Source organism: Equus quagga, chromosome 5 (assembly GCF_021613505.1).
Source record: "Equus quagga isolate Etosha38 chromosome 5, UCLA_HA_Equagga_1.0, whole genome shotgun sequence".
NCBI lineage: Eukaryota > Metazoa > Chordata > Mammalia > Perissodactyla > Equidae > Equus > Equus quagga.
The window spans coordinates 59,994,958-60,019,272 of NC_060271.1; the positions used below are offsets into that span (position 1 = coordinate 59,994,958).

At 45.0% G+C, this 24,315-nt stretch overlaps 1 protein-coding gene across 1 annotated transcript in view; it reads right to left on the reverse strand.

Moving 5' to 3' along the window:
- The window catches only part of FER1L5 (fer-1 like family member 5), a 53,613-nt gene that overhangs the window by 21,052 nt on the left and 8,246 nt on the right, over positions 1–24,315 (reverse strand). Inside the window, exons 8-19 of the mRNA XM_046661981.1 lie at positions 23,234–23,296; positions 22,451–22,501; positions 19,020–19,050; positions 18,278–18,393; positions 17,933–18,056; positions 17,441–17,493; positions 15,762–15,830; positions 12,883–12,926; positions 12,712–12,794; positions 12,543–12,637; positions 11,448–11,576; positions 9,557–9,734 (exon numbers count right to left, since the gene is read on the reverse strand). Coding sequence (XP_046517937.1) covers positions 9,557–9,734; positions 11,448–11,576; positions 12,543–12,637; positions 12,712–12,794; positions 12,883–12,926; positions 15,762–15,830; positions 17,441–17,493; positions 17,933–18,056; positions 18,278–18,393; positions 19,020–19,050; positions 22,451–22,501; positions 23,234–23,296 — 1,036 coding nt within the window. The remainder of the gene's footprint in view (positions 1–9,556; positions 9,735–11,447; positions 11,577–12,542; positions 12,638–12,711; positions 12,795–12,882; positions 12,927–15,761; positions 15,831–17,440; positions 17,494–17,932; positions 18,057–18,277; positions 18,394–19,019; positions 19,051–22,450; positions 22,502–23,233; positions 23,297–24,315) is intronic.

Consider the following 24,315-nt stretch of genomic DNA (forward strand, 5'->3'; position numbering starts at 1 on the left):
CCCTCCGTCGCAGAAGGATAAATTACGGTATATTTGCACAACGGAATCCTCTACAGCAATGAGAAGAAATGAACTACAACACGCCCGACAGCATCTAAGTCTGTGAATGCATTTTACAAACAAAATGATGAGCAAAAGAAGCCAGACTTAAAAGACTACATACTATGTGATTTCTTTTATATAAAGTTAAAAACCAGACTAAACAAATTGGAGGTTAGGAGAGTGGTGGCTCTTGGTGGGGGTGGAGGGGTAGGACCATGTCTCACGGTCTGACGTTGCCTGTGGGTGTGCTTGCTTTGTGACAATTCATTGAGCTGGACACTTTGGTTTGTGTATTTTCCCACAGGTAGGTTATACTTGAATCAGAAGCTGACTTAAGAATTTAAAAAATGGTGGGGCCAAAACGACAAATACATAAAATACAGTGTGTCAAATGGGGGAAAATGCTACGGAGAAGAATAAAGTAGGGAAACGGGATAAAGAGCTGCCAAAAAGTTTTAAATAGAATGGTTACCCAAGGCCTTTCCTAGAAGATCTAGAAGAAATTATGCAGAATGCAGCCCAGGGAGATGAAAAATAGGGAAGAGAGATTTAAAAATATGAAGAACAGAATGAGGAGTTCCACAGAGGATAGAGTGAATTCAAGGAGATAGAAGAGACAAGGTTGGGGGCGGGGGGGCTGGCTCAGTGGCGCAGCGGTTAAGTGCGCACGTTCCACTTCGGCGGCCAGGGGTTCGGCAGTTCGGATCCCAGGTGCGGACATGGCACCGCTTGGCAAGCCACAGTGGTAGGCGTCCCACATATAAAGTGGAGGAAGATGGGCATGGATGTTGGCTCAGGACCAGTCTTCCTCAGCAAAAAGAGGAGGATTGGAGGCAGATGTTAGCTGAGGGCTAACCTTCCTAAAAAAAAAAAAAAAATAGAGACAGACAAGGGGAAGAGGTAATTTTCAAAGGAAAAATATCTGATGACTTCCGAGACTTGTTGGAAGACACCAGCTCCAGACGCTGGCACTGAGCGAATCATTAGAATGATAAACAAGATGTCTATCCGTGAATGGGCTTCTCAGATATGAGCGTGGGGACACACACTGGCAATTTTCTTCTACTCTTGGATAGAATACAAAAGCAACAAGGAGAAAGAAAATAACTCCATTTTCAGTAAAACAAAGAGACAGATATAATCTGCAGACTCAAAATACACATAAGGACTGCCAAAAGCAACCGTGATTGCTGTGGAAGCCTCAAGGGGAGAAGCGCAGGAGAAGCCACCTGGGGGCGAGCGAAAGGCAAGAGGACAGCAGGAGGCGCAGCCCGCTGGGAGCGGAGCGCGGAAAGGGCCAGCAAAAATACACTCCCAGAGCGAGCTCAGGGCTCAGGTGACAAATGTGAGCCAGGAACTCAGAAAACAAGTAGAAGAGAAAACAAACACATCACAGAAAAGACTATATAAAAAGGAGCCCAAGGGAGATTAGACCCTGCAGACAGTTCCGTGAGAGGCACCGAAATAAGAAAAGGGACCAAAATAAAATGGAAATGAAGAGTCAAAGAGGATTAGGGAGAAAACGACAGAGAAGAAAACCAAGGAGAATTGTCAAACCCAGAAACGAAGCCCCAAGTAGAAAACCAAACAATGGAACAGGATATTGTAAAATATAATTTGAGAAAACTCACATGAGAAAAAAATAGGCTTTTTAACAAATGGTGCTTGAAAAGTCAGCTATCCTTATGCACATTAATTCAAAATGGATCATAGAGCTAAATGTAAGGGCTAGAACTGTAAAATCTTTAGAAGAAAAAATAGGAGAAAACCTTCATGACCTTGGGTCAGGCAGAGTTGTTAGATATGACACCATAAAAGAAAAAAACTGGACTTCAAATTAAAAATGTTTCAAAAGACACCATTAAGAAAATGAAACAAGCCACGGACTACTTGCAAATCATATATCTGATAAAGGACGTTTATCCAGAATATATATAGAACTCTTACAACCCACCAAGAAGACAAACAACCCAATTAAAAAATGGGCAAATGATTTGTATAGATGTATCACCAAAAAAGATATATGAATGGCTAATGAGCACAGAAAAAGCTGCTCTGCATCATTAGATATTAGGGAAATGCAAATTAAGACCACAATGAGATACATGCCCACTATAATAAACATAACGAAAAAGAGGAAATAACAAACCTTGGTGAGGATGTGGAGAAACTGGAGCCGTCATGCATTGTTGAGGGAATGTGAAATGGTGCAGGCGCTTTAGAAAAGGTTGGCAGTTTCTTAAAAAGCCATTCCACTTCTAAGTGTGTATCCAAGAGAAATGAAAGCATACGTCTGCGCAAAGACTTTACCCAAACGTTCATAGCAGCTTTATTCACAATAGACAAGAAGTAGAAATATGTCCAACAACTGATGAATGGATTAACAAATGGTGAATGGTACATGGTATGATGGAATATCATTTGGGAATAAAAAGATATCAAGTACTGATACAGGCTACACCATGGATAAACCTCAAAAACATTATGCCTCAGGGCTGCCCTGGTGGCGTAGTAATTAAGTTCGCGTACCCTGCTTCGGCAGCCAGGGTTTGCAGGTTCAGATCCTCGGCGCAGACCTATGCACCGCTCATTAAGCTATGCTGTAGCAGCATCCCACATACAAAATAGAGGAAGATTGGCACATATGTTAGCTCTGGGACAATCTTCCTCAAGCAAAAAGAAGAAGATTGACAACAGATGTCAGCTCAGGGCCAATCTCCCTCACCAAAACCACCCCCCTAAAAACATTATGCCAAGTGAAAGAAGCCAGACGTGAAAGACCACGTACTGTATGGCTCCATTTATATAAAATGTCCAGGAAAAGTAAATATAAAGAGGCAGAAATAGGCTAGTAGTTGTGTGGGCCTAGGGATGGGAACAGGAAAATGACTATAAACAAGCATGAGGGATTTCTTGGGCTGATAGAAAGGCTCTAAAATGGGGCATGGTGATGGATGCCCAACTCTATAAATTTACTAAAAGTCATTGAATTGTAAAAAAAAAAGTGAATTTAATGATATGTAAATTTTACCAATAAATAAATTACTAACAAAATAAAAGACTTGAATCTACATATTGAAAGAGTACACCACATGCCAGGGAAAACTGACCTAGAAGGACGAACACTTAGACATATCCTAGTGAAGTTACCGGACTTACAAGATAAAGAATCTTTGGGCAGCTGGCCAAAAAGATCAAGAGATTTATAGGGAAAAAATATCAGAAAAAGAAAAAGTGTGAGTTATGAAACTTTAAGAAACCAAAAACTTCTAGGAGAAAACATGAGATAATTCCTTAATAAATTTGGAGTGGAAAAGACTTTTCTCATGATAACTCAAAAGCCAGAACCATAAAAGAAATAGTTTGAGTACATGAAAAAAAGTCTTCACGGGAAAAAACCCTAAAACACTGTAAGCAAAAATATGAGACAAATATAGGAAATATATTTACAGCTCATATCACAAAGGCCTAATCTCCCTAATATATGATGGGATCCTAGAAGTCAATAAGAAAATGACCAACATCCCAATAGAATAAAAGAGAAAATTATATGAACAGGCAATTAACAGAAAGGAGAATACAAATGACTTTTAAATATAAAAAGATGTCTAACCTTACTTGTAATGAGAGAAACACAAATTAAAACTACACTGAAATACCATTTTTCACTTATCAGATTGAAAAAAATCCAAAAGATTATACCAGGTTTTGTTGATAAGGCGCTCACACACTGCTGGTGGGAGTATAGAATGGTACACAACACTTATGGAGGATTATCAGTCAGGGGCCAGCCAGGAAAAGAAAAAGACCATGCTAGATATTTTAAATAGAGGGATTTAAATACATTTAAAAAAATGTATTGAAAAATCTAAGAGATCAAAAAGTGGAAAGTGGGGTTACTCGGAGATTAGTAACAGGAGGAAGAAGCTAGTACTCCTAGGGTGGGGGAACAAAGGGAGGCAGTGGTGTCAACAGAGACACGTGCACAACCACAGCTGCATCACTGAGGTTGCCGCACAGGGTGCTGGAACCACGGAGAAGGCGATGCCCAACCAGTAGTGGCATTGCAGAGGAGGGGCTCCTGAGCTAAGGCTGGAACCACGGAGGAGGAGGAAGCCGAAGCTGGGATCTCTGAAGGGATGCAGCTATTTCTTGAGATGCCTCCAGTGAGAGAGAGAGAGACAGAGACAGAGACAGAGGGGAGGGGAGGGGAGGGAAGAGAACAACAGTATCTCACCTTGTATCAGCGGCAAGGGAATCTGGGAAATGTAGTTTGCAGGTGTCCAGCCACTAAGATACTGAGTAGAGCAAGGAGGGCAAGAATGGAGCTTGATATAGAACAGAGCATGCAAAAGTCTCTCTTTGCTGGAGGAGCTGAAGGCAAACAGGAAAATGACCAGCACAGTTTTGCAGTAACTGCCAAGATGCAACTACACTTTGACCAAATCCACTTTGGGAAATTTATCCGACTGATATACTGACTCGTGTGAAATAACTTATGAATAAGATTATACCTTGGTAGCATTGTTTGTAATAGTAAAAGATTGGAAAATTCTGTCAAAACTTATCAAGAGAAAAGAAAGAAGGCACACACATACAAACCCCACAAAGCATAAAATAAGGGGAGATATTTTTAGATATTGCAGAGATTAAACAGATAATAAGAAACCTTGGTGCTTCTTCAAAAAGTTAAAGAGAATTAGCATATGATTCAGTGATTCCACTCCTAGGTATACACCCCAAATAATTAAAAAATAAAGACTCAAACAGATATGTGGATACCAATATTCAAACAGCATTATTCACAACAGCCGAAAGGTGGAAACAATGAAATGTCCATCAACAGATGAATGGATAAACCAAATGTGATATATACACACAATTGGGATGCTATTCAGTCATAAAAAGGAATGTAGTTCTGACACACACTACACATGGATAAACCTTGAAAACCTTATGCTAAGTGAAATAAGACAGGCAAAGGACAAATATTATATGATTCCACATATATGAGACATCTAGAATAGGCAAATTCATAGAGACAGAAAGTAGAATAGAGGTAACCAGGTGCTGGGGGGAGGGGGAAAAGGGAATTTATTGCTCAATGGGTAGAGTTTTTGTTTGGGATGATGAAATAGTGGTGATAGTTACATAACACTGTGAATGTATGTAATTGCACTGAATTGTACACGTAAAAATCATTAAAATGATAAATTTTGTTATATATATTTTGCCACAATAAAAAGTTTTAAAGATATTATGAACAATTTTATGCTGAAAATTTTGAAAACTTAGATGAAATTTATAAATTCCTAGACAAATTACACTTACCAAAATTGACTTAAAAAGAAATAGAAAAGCTGAATAAAGTAAAATAAATCTATATTTAAATTATTGCAGAAAAATCCCACCAGGCTCACAATTAGAGGTGAGTTCTACCAATCTTTCAAGAAATAGATGATTCCAGTCTTACCCAAATGCTCCTAGAGAGTAAAAAGAGGAGATGCTGCTCAATTAATTTCATGAAGCTAGCATAACTTTGATATTAAAACCAAACAAGGACACTACAAGAAAGAAAATTATAGATCAATCTTACTCATGAATATAGATGCAAAAATCCTAAACAAAACATGAGCAAAGCAATTCCAGAATGTGTAACAAAGATAAGGTAAAAATGCAATTATACTATTATAACTGCATTGTATAAAATGATATAACTATATTAATATATATTAATTAAATAATTACATTATTATATGTGAAGTAGTATAATAACTCGTTAGCCTATGATAGGTTAAGGATCAATATTGTAATCTCTCGAGCATCCATTAAACATAATCCATAGATGTATAGCCAGTAAGTCAATGGAGGAGATAGAATGCAATACCAAAAACAAAACAAATAAAAAACACTCGATTAAAACAAAAGAAGACAGGAAAATTCCAGCAGGCTTTTTAGCTAATGCTAAAATTTACATGAAGATGGAAAGGAATCGAAATAGTCAGAAATTGTATTATTTTGTAAAAGAACAATAAAGTTGGAGGATTTACTCTACCTGATCTCAAGACTTGCTTTAGAGCTACACTAATCAAGTCAGTGTGATATTGGCATAAAGATAGACAAATAGATCAATGGAACAGAACAGAGGTTCTAGAAAGAGACCCACAATATATGGTTAATTGATTTTCAGCAAAGGTGTCAGAGTAATTCAATGGGGGATTGAATAGTCTTTTCAGCAAATGGTACTGAACTGGATGTCTGTATAGAAAAAAGGATCCTGACCCCTCCCTCATGCCATATACAAAAAATTAAGTCAAGTTAGATTATAAACCTAAACAAAGAAGCTAAAACTACAAAACATAGAATGAAACACAGGATAACAGCTTCATGATCTTGGAGTAGACAAATATTTCTTAGATCACATAATGTACCACCATAAAAGAAAAGATAATCAATAAATTGGACTTCATCAAAATTAGGAACTTTTGATCTTCAAAAGATACTGCTTGGAAATTGAAAAGTCAAGCCACAGAGTGAAAGAAAATATTAGCAAAACATATATCTGCAAAGGACATGCAAAATATAACTCTTGCAATTCAATATAAAAAGACAAACAACCGAACGAAAGATAGACAAAAGACTTGAACAGTCCCTTTACTAGAGAAAGATATGAGAGTATGAAAAGATGCTCAGGATCATTAGCGATTACAGAAATGGAAATTAAAACTACAGGTACAACTTGACCCAACTAGAATGACTCTAATGAAAAATACTGACAATAGCCAAAGTTGACAAGGATGAGGAGCAAATGGAACTCTCAAACATTGCTGTGGGGTGTAAGATGGTACAACCATTTTAGAAAAATGTTAGGTATTTTCTTATAAAACCCAAATTCCATCCCTAGATATTTACCCAAAAGAAATGCGAGCACATTTCCACAGAAAGCCTTCAAATGTTTATAGCACCTTTATTCATAATACTCCAAAAACTTGAATCAAGGAATGGATAAATGAACTGTCATATGTGTATAATGGAATACTATCAGAAATAAAAAGGAAGAGAATACTGATAAATGCAACAACACGGATGAATATCTGAAACACTACGCTGAGCCAAAGAAGCCAGAGAAAAACAAAGAGTAAGTACCACATGTACAATTTCACTTAGGTGAAGGTGTGCACGAGCAGAACAGTCCATAGTGATAGATGTTACAACAATGACTGCCTCCCAGAGGTTGGGGAGATTGACTGAAAGGGGTACATGCTGCTTTCTGGGGCGATGGAACTTCCTACGCATGGTGGTGACAAGGGTGTATGTATTTGTCAAAACTTATCAAACTGTCCACTTAAAATCCATGCATTTTATTGCTTGTAAGTAATACTTCAATAAAAAAATAAAAAGTCACCATGAAGAGAATGAAAAGCCCCAAACTTGGAGAAGATCTTTACGACACACGTCTGACAAAAGATTGTTCCCAGAAAAAAATAATGTACAAATAATAATGTACAAATAAGAACAACAAAGCCACATAGAATAATGGATAAAAGATATTGCTAGGCTTTTTACAGATGAGAAAAACAAATGTTTGTAAACCTGTGAAAAGAGGCTCAGCCTTCATTCCTAATCAGGAGAATGCAAATCAAGATCATGAGAGAGAGCATTTTCTATCCACCAGATTGGCAGAAATTAAAAGGCTGGGCAACATCAAGTACTGGTGAGAATGCAGAGGGACAGGACTTCTCATCCCATATGCTGATGACAGCGTAATTTGCTGGAATTGCTTTTGCTTTGAATTTCTCTTCCGCTCCTGGGTATATAATTTAGAGGAAGTCTTGCTCTTGTGACCAGGAGACATGTATGAGAATGTTTATAACAAAATTATTATAGTAGAAAACAAAGATACAACTTAACTGTCCCCATATACCTCATAATTCGTGGGAAAATCATACGGTGGTCTATATACAGAAATTAAAACAAACCTCAGCTACACAGACCAATTTAATATTGAGCAAAAGATGCAAACCGATGAATACAGACGGAAAGATTCCATTATATGAAATGCAAAAATAGTATGGTGTTTATGCTGCATACATAGGTGGTAAAAATTTAAAAGAAAACGATGGTGTGACTATCGCAAGGGTCAGGTGGTGGGTATTTCTTGGTAAGGGGACCTGGGAAGAGCGTCCAGGCAACTTCTCAGATGCTGACAATTTTCTATCTTTTAAGCTGAGTTTGTGGGTACTCATTTTATTTTTCTTCTTTAAACTCTACATTATATACATTTTATATACTTTTTGTATAATACTTCATAGTTTAAAGACAAGTGGAACGTTATGCTAAGTGAAAGAAACTGATAACCGAGGACCACATATTGTACGATTCCAGGTATATGAAATATCCAGAACGGGAAACTAGAGAAACAGAGTAGATCAGTGTTTGCCTAAGGTTGAGGAGATGGGGGGAGAAATAGAGCGACTGCTAGAGGGTACAGGGTTTCTTCTTGGGCTGATGAAAATGTCTTAAAAGTGACCATGGGGATGGTTGCACACTTCCGTGAATATACTAAAACCACTGAATTGTATCCTTTACAAGGATGAATTGTATGGTGTGTGAATTATATTTCAATAAGTCTGTTCTTAAAAAACCAGGTAGAGAAGAGGGATGCATGGAAAGGCTCTCAATGGGTGACAAGATGGGGAAGCTGGGGAGGATGAAAGTGAGACAGCCTTCTTCTAGAGCAGTGGTTCTCAAACTTTAGCATGCATCCGAATCACCTGGAGGTCCTTATCCTGTTAGATCACAGACTGTGGGTCCGCATCCCCAGATTTTCTGATCCTGTAGGACGGGGGTGGGACCAGAAGCTGCATTTCTAACAGTTCCCAGGTGATGCTGACGCTGCCAGCCCAGGGACTGCACTTTGAGAGCTGCAGGTAGCTATCCACTAAGTATGTATCAGAGGAATGGATGAATGGATGGATAGAAGGTGGGCAGATGAGGGGCCAGCCTTGTGGCATAGCGGTTAAGTCTGGTGTGTTCCGCTTCAGTGGCGTGGGTTTGTGGGTTTGGATTCCGGTCATGGACTTCACACCACTCAGCCATGCTGTGGCAGCCATCCACATATAAAGTAGAGGAAGATTGGTACAGATCTTAGTTCACGGTGAATCTTCCTCAGCAAAAAAAAAAAAAAAAAAAGGGGGAAGAAGGTGGGCAGATGAATAGAGTATGGTAGTTGCATGGATGGATTGGCAGTGGTTCAGAGTAGCAGTGAATATAATAGTAGTGTGGAATGCAGTGGAGATGACTTCAAGTCAAGACCTAGTTTCAACTCTTGTGGGTTCACCACCTACTAGCTGTGCAGTGTTTGGCAGGTGACTTCAGCCCCCGAAGCTCGTTTTTCTAATGTGGGTTAACAATGCCTGTGAAGGTTCCATGCGCAAATGCCCTTAGAAGGGCCTAGCACAGAGCCTGGCATGCGATGGATGCTTGCTACTCTGTGGTTGGCTCAGACTATTACCATCATATATCACTGGGCTGTACTGTGTGGTTGAGACGAGAGGCTTGTAGCTCAGGTCCATCTTGTTTCCATAGTGGCCGATGCTGACCTCGAATTGGATCAGGTCCTTAAAGTTGGGCATCATGGTACAGGAAAGGAAGATGACGCACAGCCCATACTTTTGGCGGTACTGTTGCTTCTAAAACAATAACCCCCCACATTCCCAGTACATAAGCCATAGGATGAACAAGCCTATAGACACAGTCAGGGAGGCAAGATCGAGGTACCCTGTTTCTTTCAAAAGCTGTCTTTGCTTCTCTTCAGGGTAAGCTAGACTATCACTGACCTCCGCACCCCCCTCAAAACCCTCCCTTGACTCCCATTCAGGGCAGATCAAGGGCAGTTCTTCCATCACCTCCATCACCTGGCCGCCTCCACCCAGCCGGCTCTGCTTCCTTCCCTTCCTGAAACTGGCCACGAGGGTCTTCTCCCTGGTCAGGCTGGGCTCTGAGTTGGGCTCCCGCACCCACGTTGGGCCACCCCATCCCTCTCCTTTTTGCCTAAATGCCCTCCTTGGATGAGACAGAGTGTGGGCAGGAGTGTGTGGTGGAGGTTGCACACACACGCACATCTGCTCTTGGCCCTTCTCCAGCCCCCTCCCACCATGTCTCCCATCTGCTCGGGGTCCTCTCTGCATCATGTGAGCCCCTCTCTCATTTCTGTTGCCAACCTCTGCCTACTCCTGCACTCTCCCAGTCTGCTCAGTAGCTCACGTCTACCCTGTCTTAAAAAAATAACCCTCCTTCTCCCCTCTCAGCCCTTATACAGCTACTGCCTGCTCTTGTCTCCTTCCACTTTCCAGCCAAGTTTCTATGCAGTTGCCTCTATGCACCATCTGCAACCTCTCCCTCCCACCTACTGTGGCCTGGCTTCTCTCCTGAGCCAAAGCTACTGAAGCCCTCCTAATAACCAGGGGACACTGTTGAGTCCTCACCCTTTCTCTCTGCCACATTCAGATCACCAATTGTTCTTGTCTGCAACTCTCCCCTCCGGAGGCTGCCTCAGTGCTCCTCTTTGAAGACTCCTCCTCACTCTCTTCTGCAAACCCCTCCTCCTCCTCCACCTGCCTCTTCGGCTGTGGCATCCTGATAGGCTCCAGCCTCAGCTCTCCTCTCATTTCACTCCGCCTACTCCCCTTGGGCAACTCCTCCACAACCAGGGGCTCAGATCCTGGTGTGCTGATGACACACCCATCTGTCCAGCAGCCTTGGGGACTGGTCTATGTGGGTGTCTCACAAGCACATGTCAAAGGTGGGATTCATCCCCTCTGCCAGCCCTGCTCCTCCTTCAGGGAGCCTATGGTGAGGCGCCACCCCTGACCACCTTGCCACTGGAAGCAGCGGGCGTCAGTTCAGGGGAGCCAGCCTCACTTCTCAGGTCCCGTTAACCGCTGGCTCTGGCCATTCTGTTTCCAAAGAGTCTCTGGAACTTGCTCCCTCCTCTCCAGCTCTCCTCCCCCGTGACTGTACGCCCATTTCTCTACAGTGAGTGGCCCAACTTACTCCACTCTAGTCTATTCTTAACGCTGCTCCTCCTGTCCTCTCCTGCCCCACGGGCCCTCCCCTGCCTTCAGGAAGAAATCCAAACTCCTTTGAACATCATTTCTCCTTAACTAGATTACACATTCCTTAAACCAAAACTTTATCTTGTCTTTACTGGGTCCCGTGACCTCCTGGGATTTGGCATAGCATGAAGCCCCCCAGGGACTTAGTGAAGACTCAGGCGGGTTGACCAAACATCCTCGTGCACCCAGCAGTGCACTCAGCTGGTGGCCAGGGCCTCCTGCAGTGTCAGAAGATCCGGGGCAGGCCGCGGGCCTCTTTCTTCCTGGGTTACCTGTTTCCGTGGTTACCTCCACACTGGTCACTTCATTGGAGAGATCCTTCATCCTAGAGTCTTGACGGGACTTGATTTGGGTGACTACCTCCAGGAAGACTCGGCCTCGATAAGCTAAACCATCTTTAACAGAGTGGGGAATAATCTAGTAACAGGGAGGAAAATGGGGAGAAAAGAGATGAGAGAAAAAGAGCAGGCCAATCTCCCTGGAAACCCGTGCACCAAAGACGGGGCTGTCTGCAACTTCCTCCCCAGGGCCGCCCACAATCCCAGTGGGGAATTCCAGAAACCCCAGACGCGGCAGTGCCAGGAAACCCCTGGTTCCTGACCCCTCTTCTCCACCCTTAGGCCCACCGCTCCTCTGCTGCAGTCCACCTGCTGGCCCACTCGAAGTGCCGCGTTCCCCACAAAGGCATCCTGCTTGGAGGGGACCGTGGTAACTGCTGAGTTGGCTCTCCCCGCCTGGCCAATCAGGGCATGCCCCGCCTCCTTGGTGACAGTGATTGGTCCAAGGGGATCACACATTGACCTAAGGAGGCCAATTAGAAGGCCTCCCTGGCCTCCCTATTAAAGGCTTCCACCGCCGCGTTCCCAGCAGGGAGGCCTGCCGGCAGTAGGAAAGAATGAGGCCCCGGCTAAAATGATGCGAGATGCAGTGAGAGGGAGAGCCACCTAATGGCCGGACGTCCCGCTTCCTGCAGCTCTGCCTCGCTCGGAGTCCTTCCTAGCTCCATTCCCCGAGTTGAAGCCGACTGGAGTTGGCTTTCTGTCATTTATCACCAGTCTGAAATAATCCAATGCTTTTCCACATTTACTGGTGCCCTTTCTTTTGTCTCCTGTGTCCTTTCCACCTGTTGAAAACCTTACCCGAGGCCTCGTGGCAATGCCCCCTCCTCCGTGAACACCCAGAGCGCTCCATCTGTGCCTTTCTTGTGCCACAGCACAAGTGCCGTGTCTATGTGGCCATTTACTGCAGACCAGGCGACCTCTACTAGAGTGTGGCGGCCAGAAACCAGGACCGGGCCCTGCTCAGGCATTTCCCAGGCTCCAGTGCCCTGCATGTGGTCAGTTTTACTTCCACTGTTCCCCAGAGCGGACATGAGAAGCTTACAGTGCCTTCCTCCTGGATCCTGAAAGGGGCCTTTTTACCCCCATAGAGAGTCAGGAAGCTGGGGCCAAAGCAGGGTAGGAATCCCGAGTACATTCCTGCAAGAAGAGAGGGTGAGAGCGGCCAGGATGCCGGTGGGCGAGGCGGCAGGCTGGGGCCGGGGCTCGCTTGCCTTCGGTTTCTGCTCCGGTAGATGAGATCTGGTTGAGGGACAGGCTGACAGTCCCTATCTCATCCCGGCAGTTGTTCCTGGGGCTGGAGAGAAACACGCTGCTAGCTGAGCCCCTGCCGCCTCTGATTTTCTCCTCCCCGCTTGTTTTTCAGCCTCCGCCCGGTTGCTCACCAGTCCAAGACTCTGAACCTGATGTAGCTGGAGAGGCAGGGCAGCTGCAAGGGGAAGGCGAGAGGAGCAGTGGGTGCCCGCTCAGATGGTCTGGTCCTCGCGGAGACTGAGAGCGGTTGGGAAGTCCTGGGTCTGGGCCCGAGGCCTGGCTCAGTTACCGATGAACCGTGTAACTGCAGCCCAGATGGATTTGCCATGGGAGGTTACGGACCTTTGGCTTTGGGGCCCTTTGTGAGGCCCTGGGAGAGACCTAGGACCGTGTCCCATGATGGTTTTGTATTCTTGTTCTTACAGCAGCCCCCTAATTGCATGAGCCTCAGAACCCGCAAGACCCGGGTCCGCCTGACTGTGGGCTCGATGACGGCCGTCCACACACGGCCCTTCACAGTCCGAGTGCATGTTTACCAAACCATCTCCTGGGGAGGCTGTGGGCCTGGAATGTCTCCATCAGGGTTAGCAGTTGACTTTTAAACAGCAGGACATCTATCTCTTCAAAGAATAAATAATAATAGCTGCCACTCTGGGGAGGGTTTCCATTGTCCCCTGGCCTGTGCTCAATGATCCATGTGGATCACTGAGTGACTCCTTCCAACAACCCCACAAGCCAGGTGCTGTTATTCCCATTTTCAGACAGGAAAACTGAGGCACAGAGAGATGGAGTTCCTGAAGTTCTTGTGTTACACGCAGGGGCTGAAGCAGCTTCAGAGCTCCTAACCACTAGTCCGCCATAACCCAGCGAGGGCTGTGATTGTTCCTATTTACAAATGGGCATTGAGGCCCAGAGAGGCAGAGGGACTTACTCGCAGTCACACAGTAAGGGGTGGAGTCAGGATTGGAACCCAAGCTTCTGAGTCTTATCTCTACTCTGCCACAGGCTTCCCTCAATTATGAACACAAAAAAATCCGTGTGGAAAACAGAGCTGCTGGGGTTGAGGCCTGGGTGGGGCCCAAATCCTCTCTGCTGAGGCCTCACCCCCTCACGGTACTTGGGGCACAGCCGGGAGCCCTCCCAGTTCTCCCCTCTCCTGGTCCATTCTTCCCTTGCTGCAGAGGCTGGGGACCTAGGGGCAGTAGGGAAAGAGCTTTCCAGCTGAGCAGCCTGGGTGTAAGAAATGAGGAAATGGCCAGGGTCAGGAAGGACGCTGGGAGTGGAGAGACGGGTGCCGTCAGGCGTCCAGGTCTTCCAAGGTTCTGAATCCTCCAAATTCTGATTCATGGCTGAGCCATCTTTTCATCCACCCTGTTGAGATTCTCCTCCCCTTTCCCAGTTCCCTGTCTTGATTTCCCTCCTGTCCTGGGGTCCTTGGACTGTAAACTGGCACACCCCCGTTTTCACCAGTGCCTCCCCTCTGCATCCTGCCTTGCTGGGCCCTGACCAGCTGGCCTCAGATGCTACTATCTGTGGGTCATCCTGCCACTTCAGAGTGAGTTCCCATCTGCCGATTGCATCTCCAGAGGGTTAGCGACAATCAGGCCTGCATCCAAATGGCCCCAGCCCTAGAAACTGTGTTCTGTGGGAAATGGGGGAGTGTCCAGGGACTGGACATCTTCAAATGTTGGAAGGCCGCTTTCACGACAGAGGAGGGCCTGGCCTGTGTCACTGGCTTCTGAGCCCGAAGGCAGCTGAACATGAGGGAGGACTCCTAAGGCTCTGAGCATCCACAGAGCAACTGAGAATCCTGGCCACGAGTCTCATCACAGCCAGGCAGAGGGGGAAGGGAACAAGGATGGGGGATGGACGAGGCCCCCTCTAAAATCTCCCCCTACTCTAAGAGTCTATAAAATCACCCAAGAAGGTGGGGATTATGAGGAATGGTTAAAAATTATGACTCACCAGGAGGCACATTGGGGAAGCTTCTAGAAGCAAGGTGGAGGGTAGAGGGGAGCTCGTTAGCTAATTGCCCATCACATAAATACAAGATACGAGAAAAGCGAAACTCTCTCTGGGTCACCAAATAGATGCCACACAAAGTTCTGTGCACTCCCCCTCACGAGAGCACTCCGGTTCCCTCTCAGAATTGCCTGCTCTTCTTTTACACGCAGGTCGGGAGGCTGGCATGGAGGCAGAGGCACTCAAGGCTCTCCCAGGGCTTCGAGAGAACGGGCATCCGCACCGCTGACGGGTGACTGAGGAGGACTGAAAGGCTATGAAAATCAGACCTCAGAACCCCACAAAGAAGAGCATCTCGGGGCCACTTAGTACAGGAACAAATAGCCCTGTACTACATGTAGCCTGCAGAATAACTATGTTCCCATGACGCCTCTACACCACCAACAAACAGCTATAATTATATTCAGGCTACTTTGCCTAGAAGATAAGAAAATGCACAATACAATTTAGAATGAGTCTTTAAAGTGATTTTTTTTTTTTTTGAGGAAGAGTAGCCCTGAGCTAACATCTGCTGCCATTCCTCCTCTTTTTGCTGAAGAAGACTGGCCCTGAGCTAACATCCATGCCCATCTTCCTCTACTTTATATGTGGGACGCCTGCCACAGCATGGCTTAGCAAGTGGTGCCATATCCTCAACGGGGATCTGAACCTGCGGACCCTGGGCCGCTGAAGCGGAACTTGTGAACTTAATGGCTGTGCCACCAGGCCAGCCCCTTGTTTTGTTTTATAATATAGGTGAAAGGGCACATTTAAGTTCTCTGGGAAGTTCAGCTGTATGGCCCACTCATTTCTTAGTACTAGATAAATAGCGTAAAGTTTTCTGTAATATGTTCTGGGCTTCCTCATGCTCCCTATCAGGCAGAGCCCCAACTTCCCCTCACATGCTCCTTGGCCCCTACTTTCCATCCACACCCCAACTCAACCACCCAGTTGTCCCTTCCGTTTGTGGGGCAGGAGGAGGAAGGTGGGCATGAGGGAACAGCGGTACCTGAATCTGGAAGGTCAAGATCTGGTTCCATATCGGGTTCTCGGTATGGTTCTGCACGTTTGTCTTGAGCTGGGAACATCCCAAAGCAGTGTCAGTGCCAGCCTGTCCCCTCCTCCCTCCGCTGGCCTCACCTTCCAGCCCGTCCCATCCAGCCCACAGGTGGACGCTGCCTGCAGCACAGGGCTGATCGTGGGAGGCCCCGGTCTGCAGACACTCTGATAACTTCTCATCGGCGGCAACTTCAGGCCTTCGTGTGCCTGCCCAGATCTAGATTCCTTAATACTTTTCCATCAACTTTCAATGGACTTAATTTAAAAATAAATATAGTGTTACCAGCTTTATTATATGAGGGCATACACATAGATTTTGTTAGATAAACACTAAGATCCCAACAGAAAAGTGGGCAAAAACAATGCCAATGGCAGCAGCACACAAGGGCATGCCCCTTTTCAGAGCATCACTTTACTTAGTTTTTAAACCTAGCCTTCTTCTAAGCAATCATGTCAGTGAAATCCAGGGTTAGTTGGATTAGTTAAATGTTTTAATACACACTAAGAAAAACACAGAAATATTAAAATTTTTGAAAAATGTGCGCCACCTACCGCCCAAGAGCATCTCACCTAGATCAGGAGGACCCAAACCACTCGTTGGGAAAGAAATACTCAGTGTGGTGCTTTAAAATTATGTCCACAAATCCTTTATACTCCTCCCTTCAAAAGGTGTACACTAATCTCCCTCCCCTTGTATGAGCTGAATTTAATGACTTCTTCTAATAGGTAGAATATGGTGGGAATGATGGTTCATGCGTCCTGAGACAAACCTGTTTGACTTTAACCCATCATTCCCCAAGTTTGAACACAGGATCCTTTTTCTGCACATTGGCATTTTGGAAAGTGCTATTCTGTTTGCTCTCACCACCGCGGCCTGGGTTCGTTTCCCGGTCAGGGAACCACACCACTCATCTGTGGGTTGTCATCCTGTGGTGGCCGCATGTTGCTGTGATGCTGAAAGCTGTGCCACCAGTATTTCAAATACAAGGAGGGTCACCCATGGTGGACAGGTTTCAGTAGACCTTCCAGACTAAGACAGACTAAAAAGAAGAACCTAGCCACATACTTCCAAAAAATTGGCCATGAAAACCCTGTGAATAGCAGCGGACCACGGTCTGATATGGCACCAGAAGTGAGAGGATGGTGGCAAAAGACAGAGCAGGTTCTGCTCTGCTGTCCACAGGGTCCCTAGGACTCAGAATTGACTTGCTGGCACTAACGACAAATTCATAGAGGTTCAAGGAATGTCAGCAACTCTCTTGCCCAGAACCTTCAATTTATAGATGATGAAAATGAGGCCCAAAGGGGACGGTGACAGTTTCAAGGTTGTGCATTCGCGGGCATGCTGACGCCTGTTGTTTCATTCCTTCATTCACTCATCTGTGCATTTGCATATTTGGTTTTCAGTGGCATGTCTCCACACAAGACAGTGGGCACAGCTCTGGGGATACAGGGTGACTCAGCCATGGCCTCCACCCTCAGGGAGCTCCTGGTCCAATGGGGTCACATCCCATTAATGAGAGAACTGGGATACGATTCCTGGGGTCTGCCCACCAACCCACTCTTTTCACCACACCGTTTTTTTCCAAGTGACAATTTCTCTAAGCCTCAGACCTTTTCTACTCTTACCTTTTCCCCAATTAGTTCCACCTCCAACGCAGGACTCACTGAGTAGTGTTTCTCTGTGAACAAGAAGTTAAAAGATTTCTGAGACAGCATCATTTTTTTTTTTTTAGGAGAAGGAAATGGAGGTGACAGAACAACTTAAAACTCTCCCCTATAATTTGGTTTGGTGCCCCCTGGGCAACCTCTCCCATTTCCACTCTATTTCTACGTGCCGTTATGAGTTATGGCACATAATGGCAGCAGGGGTGGGGGCTGGTGTAGGGAGCCTTGAGTCTTTATCTGGGCATCAAAGACAGGTCAGGGGCATATGGCCCATTTTAAAGGGCGTCTACAGGGCCTTCATAAAACAATTCTTGTTGGATTTCAGTTTTACTCTCTTCTCCCACCCCAAATTAGGTTAGTGTCAAAGAGGAGCAGGGAAGTCCCATGAGACTCCAGGGTGCCGCTATGTAGGGCACCTCAGAGTCGCTCCCTCCCTGCCACCCCGGTTCTAACTGAGATGAAGGTCCTCTGCGCAGTAGATGAAGAACTGCAAGTAGGCCACTTTGACGGGGACCACCGTTGACTTGAAGATCTGAGTAGTGGCGTCCTTAACCCCGTAGGGAAGCCGTTGATCTACCTAGAGAGACCAGAGAGCTGGTAGGGTCAGGGTCATAGGGAGGTCACAACCAGGGCCACCAGATTTGGCTTCCCCGACCTTCCACTTGGTACAGGGAGGGTGGACAACCCTGAAGTGACACAGTAGACAAATGAAAGCACGTGAAGGTCAATGACCACTTTGAGAGCCACAGAAGCAGCCAGGGTAGGAAATATTTCTGGGGTGTGGGGGGGCAGCCTCACCAGGGCCTGGTCTCCCACACCAAGGGCACAGATGGTGACTTTCAGGTAGCCTCTCACACCATTGTTGGGTTCATTTGGCTGGCAGAGGCCTAGCCACGTCCTCAGGAGTGTGTGACCTGGAGAGGCAGAGGGCCCATGGGAGACCAGCCTCCAGTCTCCATTCTTCTTCCCTGAAACCAGTCTTTGTTTCTCTGGGAGAGGGATGTGGAGACAAATCTCATATGTTCTGGTTCCTATCCAGTAGCAGAAAATGGGAGTCAGTCATTCCTACCATTAAGCAAAAATAGTGCACTCACAAGGCTGTGATTGCCTTCAGGAAATAGGGACCCCTCTTTCCCAACCTGGGAACTTACAGTTGTTACTGTCTTGGTCTGAAAAAGGCAAGCATTTTCCCCAAACCTAAGCCCCAACCCCAACCTGGTGTGTATGTTACGGCCAGGTCACAGTGGAAACCACTGCTCAAACTTCAATCCCCCAACACTGGCCTCAAGAAATGGAAATTCAACCCAAGGGTGCAATAAAAGGTTAGCATTTGACCCAAAGGGATGCCTTGAGTTTTGCAGAGAAAGATGTTACTATAAAACAAGATAAATTACAGTAAAATATTATCAAGTACAGAAAATAATTCATATGCTCTAATACTCTCCCCCCATATGTTGAATATACAGGGATTTTGAGATGTTTTGACATTTGGCCTGATTTTTCTCAGAAGACACACATATTTGCAACAACTGTTACCTACCTGGAGAATGGTAGATAAACCCAATATCTGTCTGAAAAGACAAGAGTGGAGTAAAGATTAGTTAGGTCCTCCAGCCAAGTTCCAGAATGCCAGCTAGCCTGAGGACAGTCCTAGCCACGGGGCGCAAGCACTTGCCCTGCCCTCACTCCTTTAATCTTTACAACAGCCTGGAAGTTGGTTCATTATCACCTCCACTCTACAGAAGAGGATACTGAGTTTGAGAGAAGTTCCCAAAGTCTTACAAGTAGTGAGGAGGCCTGATTGAAAGGATCCTTAACCACCACGCAGCCCTGCCTGGCCAACAGAGCATTGACTCTTCCCTATCTCTGGAGGGAAGTGTGTCTCCTGTCCTGGGGAAAAGGATGGTCAAGGGAGGAGTTGGCAGAGGCTATGGGTTTTCCCTTTCCCCTGGGAGACAGCTTCTGACTGAGGCCTGAGGGATGTGGTACAGGATTGAAGGTGGTGTGGGGCAAGGCGCCATAGAACATTCAGGCCACCCTTGTAACCCACATCTGAAGGTGCCATAGAGCAGTGCCCAAATCCTGCATGTAGGCCTGCTTTAAAACTCAGTTACCCTCTTAGGTTAGGTAGGCAAAGACTCCTTAGATATAGTAACAGAAGCACGATTCATAAGAGAAAAATTTGATAGATTGGACTTCATCAAAATGTAAAACTTCTGCCCTTTGAAAGACATTGTTAAGAAAATGAAAGAACAAGTCATATACTGGGAGAAAATATTTTGAAATCATGTATCTGATAAAGGACTTGTATCCAGAATATATAAGATATAAGAAATATATAAGAAAATCTCAAAACTCAATAGTGAGAAAACAAGCAACACAATGAAAATAAGCAAAAGATTTGAACAGACATTTAGCCAAAGGAGATATATAGATGACAAAGAAGCACATGAAAAGATGGTCAACATCGTTAGCCACCAGGGAAGTATAAATTAAAATCACAGTGAGATACCACTACACATAATTAGAATGGCTAAAATAGAAAAGATGGATTATATCAAGCGTTGATGAGAATGTGGAGCAACTGGAACTCTGATACACCAGTCAGGGGAATATAAAATGGTAAAACCTATTTGAATTTTGGGGAAAGACTGTTAGGAATTTTCTTCAAAAGTTAAACATAGACCTACCATATGAGATAGTCATTCCACTTCTATATATCTACTCAAGAGACATTAAAGCATAGGTCCACACTAAGATGCAGACATCAATGTTACAGAAACTTTATTGTAATAGCCCCAAACTGGAAACAATCTAAATGTCCATCAACAGATGAATGGACAAAGAAACTGTGGTATATCCATGCAATGGACTGCTACTCAGCAATAAAAAAGAATAAACTATTGATACATGCAACAACATGGATGCGCCTCAAAATAATTATACTGAGTGAAAGAAGCAAAAAAAAGAAGTACATGCTGTATGATTCCATTTATATGAAATTCTAGAAAATGCAAACCAATCTACAGTTACAGGAAGCAGACCAGTAGTTACCTGGGGATTAGAGGGGGTAGGATGAGCGTGAGAGGAAAGAATTACAAAGAAGCACAAGGAAACTTCTGGGGGTGATAGATGGGCTAGACATATTCATTATCTTGATTGTAATGATGGTTTCATGGGCGTATATTTATTTTTAAATGTATTAAATTATCCATCTTAAATACATGCAATTCGTTGTATGTCAATTGTACGTCAAGTTGTACAAAACAAAATAAAGCTCAGTCACCCCTAATGAAGCAATAGATGTAGGCAGTGACCATCGCTAGCTGTTAACATAAAGAGAGAGATCAGTGGACATTCTGCGCCTCCTGCTGAAGTCATCTTGCAAAATAACTGACCCAAGTGTGATCAAGCCTCCAGATGGACATACCTGGACAGAGGGACATGTGAAATGATACCCTGGAGGTGCAATCAGCAAAATCTAGACTGGGGAAACTCTACAGGACAAACTGTCTAGTTTCTTTAACAAATAAATTTCAAGGAAAAAAAGGAAGTGGGGCCAACAGAATAAAAGAGACCTAAAAATACGTATTAACCACCTGCAATGTACGCACGTGGTTTCGATCCTGATTTGAACAAACTGTAAAAGGAATTCACAAGATAATCAAGGGAATTTGAACACTGACTAGCCATTTAATGCTATCCAAGAATGATAAAGATTTCTAAACATGACAATTGTATTTGGTTATGCTTAATAAAATCTTTATGTTTTAGAAATACATACTGAAATATTTAAAAATAAAATGATAGGATAGTCTGAGATTTGATTCAAAATAATCCGGTAGGGGAGGGGAGGTGGGCCGGGTGTAGATAAAAGGTGATTGGCAATGAATCAGTGAAGTTGAGCGATAAGGATGTGGGAATTCATGGCACTGTTCTCTCTACTTTTGTGTACGTTTGAGATTTTCCAAAAGAGTAATACTAAGAAAAAAAAAGGTCAGATTTCCTTTGACCTCTATAACTTACTCAACAGATCATATCGTTAGTCATTGTTGGGAAATTGCACAGTGACCTTTGTCAAAAGCACGTTTTTGACCTCCTGCCATCTAACCCCTCGGGAGGCTCTTAATTGCTCACCCTGTGCTGCTCCTTTGAGGGTGGGATGGGGGAGGGGCAGGTCTTGGCTGGTCCTGTGATTATTCCAAGTGGTGAGAAAGAACACATTTTGATTTGTCTCAAAGTTGCCTTTCCCAAGGGTGGGGCCCCTTTTCAGGGGCTGCTAGGTTAAGCAAATAAAAATACAAATGCCAGCTTAAATTTAAATTACAGGTAAACAACGACTACTTTTTTCGTGTACATATGTCCCCTGCAATACTTCATGAGGAGCCATGCGAGATTTGGGACAGACTTAGATTTAGAAAGTATTTGTTGTCTGAGATTCAAACTTAACGAAGCATCTTGTGTTTAATCTGACAAACTTATTTTCCTGATCTTTCTGGATTTGGAGAATCTTAGTTTAGCCCTGCATGACTGTGTAAACCTTCCTCAGCTCTCAGTCTGTGTCTTTCCAAAGCAAATCTTTTTCCTCTCTCCTCACAGGGAGCAAGCTTTCTCTGGGTGTCTAACAATTAGGTTGGCCTTTTTGGATCTTCTGCTTCCATCCTGGAAGAAGTTTGAACTGTGTCCACCGTATCACAAATGTGGGGAATTTAACATGGCCCCATGCTTTCATAAATGTTGCATATTTTAATCCTCACAAGGACCCTGTGGGTTGAGTATATTATTATCCCCATTTTGCAGATGAGGAAATAGAGGCTCAGAATAACTTGTCTAAATCACCCAATTGGTCGGTGGATCCAAGTCAGGATCTTTCTGCTGAAAAACCCACGTCATTTCCCCTAGACTGGGGCAAAGACCCGGGAGGGGGTCTCTAACAATTTCACCAAACCTCCTCCTCCATCCAGTGCTCACCTGGAATCTCCCGATCTCTGAATTGAATCTCATCACTGAGGAATTCATCACCTGCAGGGCAATTCCCAGAAAGATCTCAGTTATTCACAACCCCGCTTTCCCCCACCCCATGGGAGGGATTGTAAGGGCACATTCAGGATTCTCCCCGATTATCAACACTTCCTAATGGCTGACCCTTCCACATAGCTTTTCCCGTGTAATTCTCAGAGAAACCCTGTGAGGTTCAGATTTCTAGTTCCATTTTGCTGATGAGGAAATTGATCAGAGAGGATGATTCACTTGGTCAACACAAAGCAAAGCATTGCACTCAGCTGTCTTCAGGGCACGTTGTCCTGGTTGTTTCCGGTGTGCTTGCGTTCCCAAGAACATGTGACCTCCTCAAGGGAGGGGCCTCTTGTTCTCCTTACCCTGTGCTGGGCACATAGGAGGCACTTGATAAACAATGTTCACCTCTATAACAGGGCTCCCTCTGGTTGAGGCGTGGAACGTCCCAGGTTGAGGGGACATTTGAGGAGTCCTTTGGTGGCATGAGAATCCTGGCACTTGGGAAGAGGCTGCTTTGTTCATCTCAGCACCTAGGGCAGGGCCCTCCATAACGTTTGTCGCATGAATGAATGGGGAGTCTGGGCTGCTTGGGAGTGAAGAAGGTGGTGGAGGTGCTGCCTTGGGGTCAGAAAGACCATCTGAGGTGACTCTGGCTCTAAGAGTGGGGCTGGGGGGCTGAAATGCTTCCCAGAATTGAGGTGGGACAAGGAAGTGGATGCATCTTGTTTGGCTCCTCACCTGGATTAAGATGATCTCATCAAAGAACTTTGCAGGAACCTCATAAAAATTCTGGAAGAAGATCTGAAGCAGAGAGAATGGGGGAAGGGGTGGACGATGTTTCTTCCACTGCTTCACCCAGGGACTCAGTGAGCCTGAAGCCTCAGAATAACATGCTACTTCCTGTTTATTTGCCATTTCAATAACTTTCAGCTTACTACCGTCCTCACCTTCTTTCTCGGGAAGCAGAAAACCCTCCAGGCTCCTGGAGGGTTTTCTGCCCAATTAAAGGGCAGGGGCAGGAGATCCCTGGAGAACCTGTCATGAGCAGTAGCTGCCCTGTGGAGATTCAAGCCTCTGCCTCCTTCTAGATTGCCCTGTCAGTCCTTTCCACCCCCACTCCCTGCTGCAGCCAGAACTTCCTTTCCCAAATACAAACCTGGCCCTGTCACTCTCCTACTTAAGTCCCTCCTTGGCTCCCAATTGCCATCCACAACAGGGCCTGAGCCCATTTTGCAGGCTCCCCTCCAGCCACACCCAGATCTACAGGGCTGCCAACAAATCCTGCTGCTTCATGCTTCCAAGCCTCTGAAAACCCTATTCCTTTCTCCTGAATTATCTTTCCCCGCCCTGTCCCTCTTTCCCTGGTAGACATTTCCTTCAAGGTTTTGGGAGCCTTTCCTGAGTCCTTGTCACCCACTCCTCCCTGCTCCCACTCTGCTTTTCTCTTTTATTTGTTAGTCTATTTGCCAATTAATTCAGCGAGTATTGATGGAGTTCCTACTGTGTATCAGACACAATGCTACAATTTGGGATTCCAGCAGTGACAAGACGTACACGGTCTGGGCCTGCATTTCATGGCTGCATTAAAGGCACTCTCAGATCTCTGTCAACCCCAGTCTTTGTTCCCACTGTCATTGTTTCCCTGTTCAGAAGCCAAGCCCCCCACAGACCACAGGCTCCTTAAATGCAGGACTGCGAGTTCTTCCTTCTGTATCCCCAGTGCCAAGCACAGTGCATGGCCCTTGGTAGGTGCTCAGTAAATGTTTGTGGAAGAAACAAATGAAAACACCTGAGTCAAGAAGAGAGCTTGCCAGCTGCCT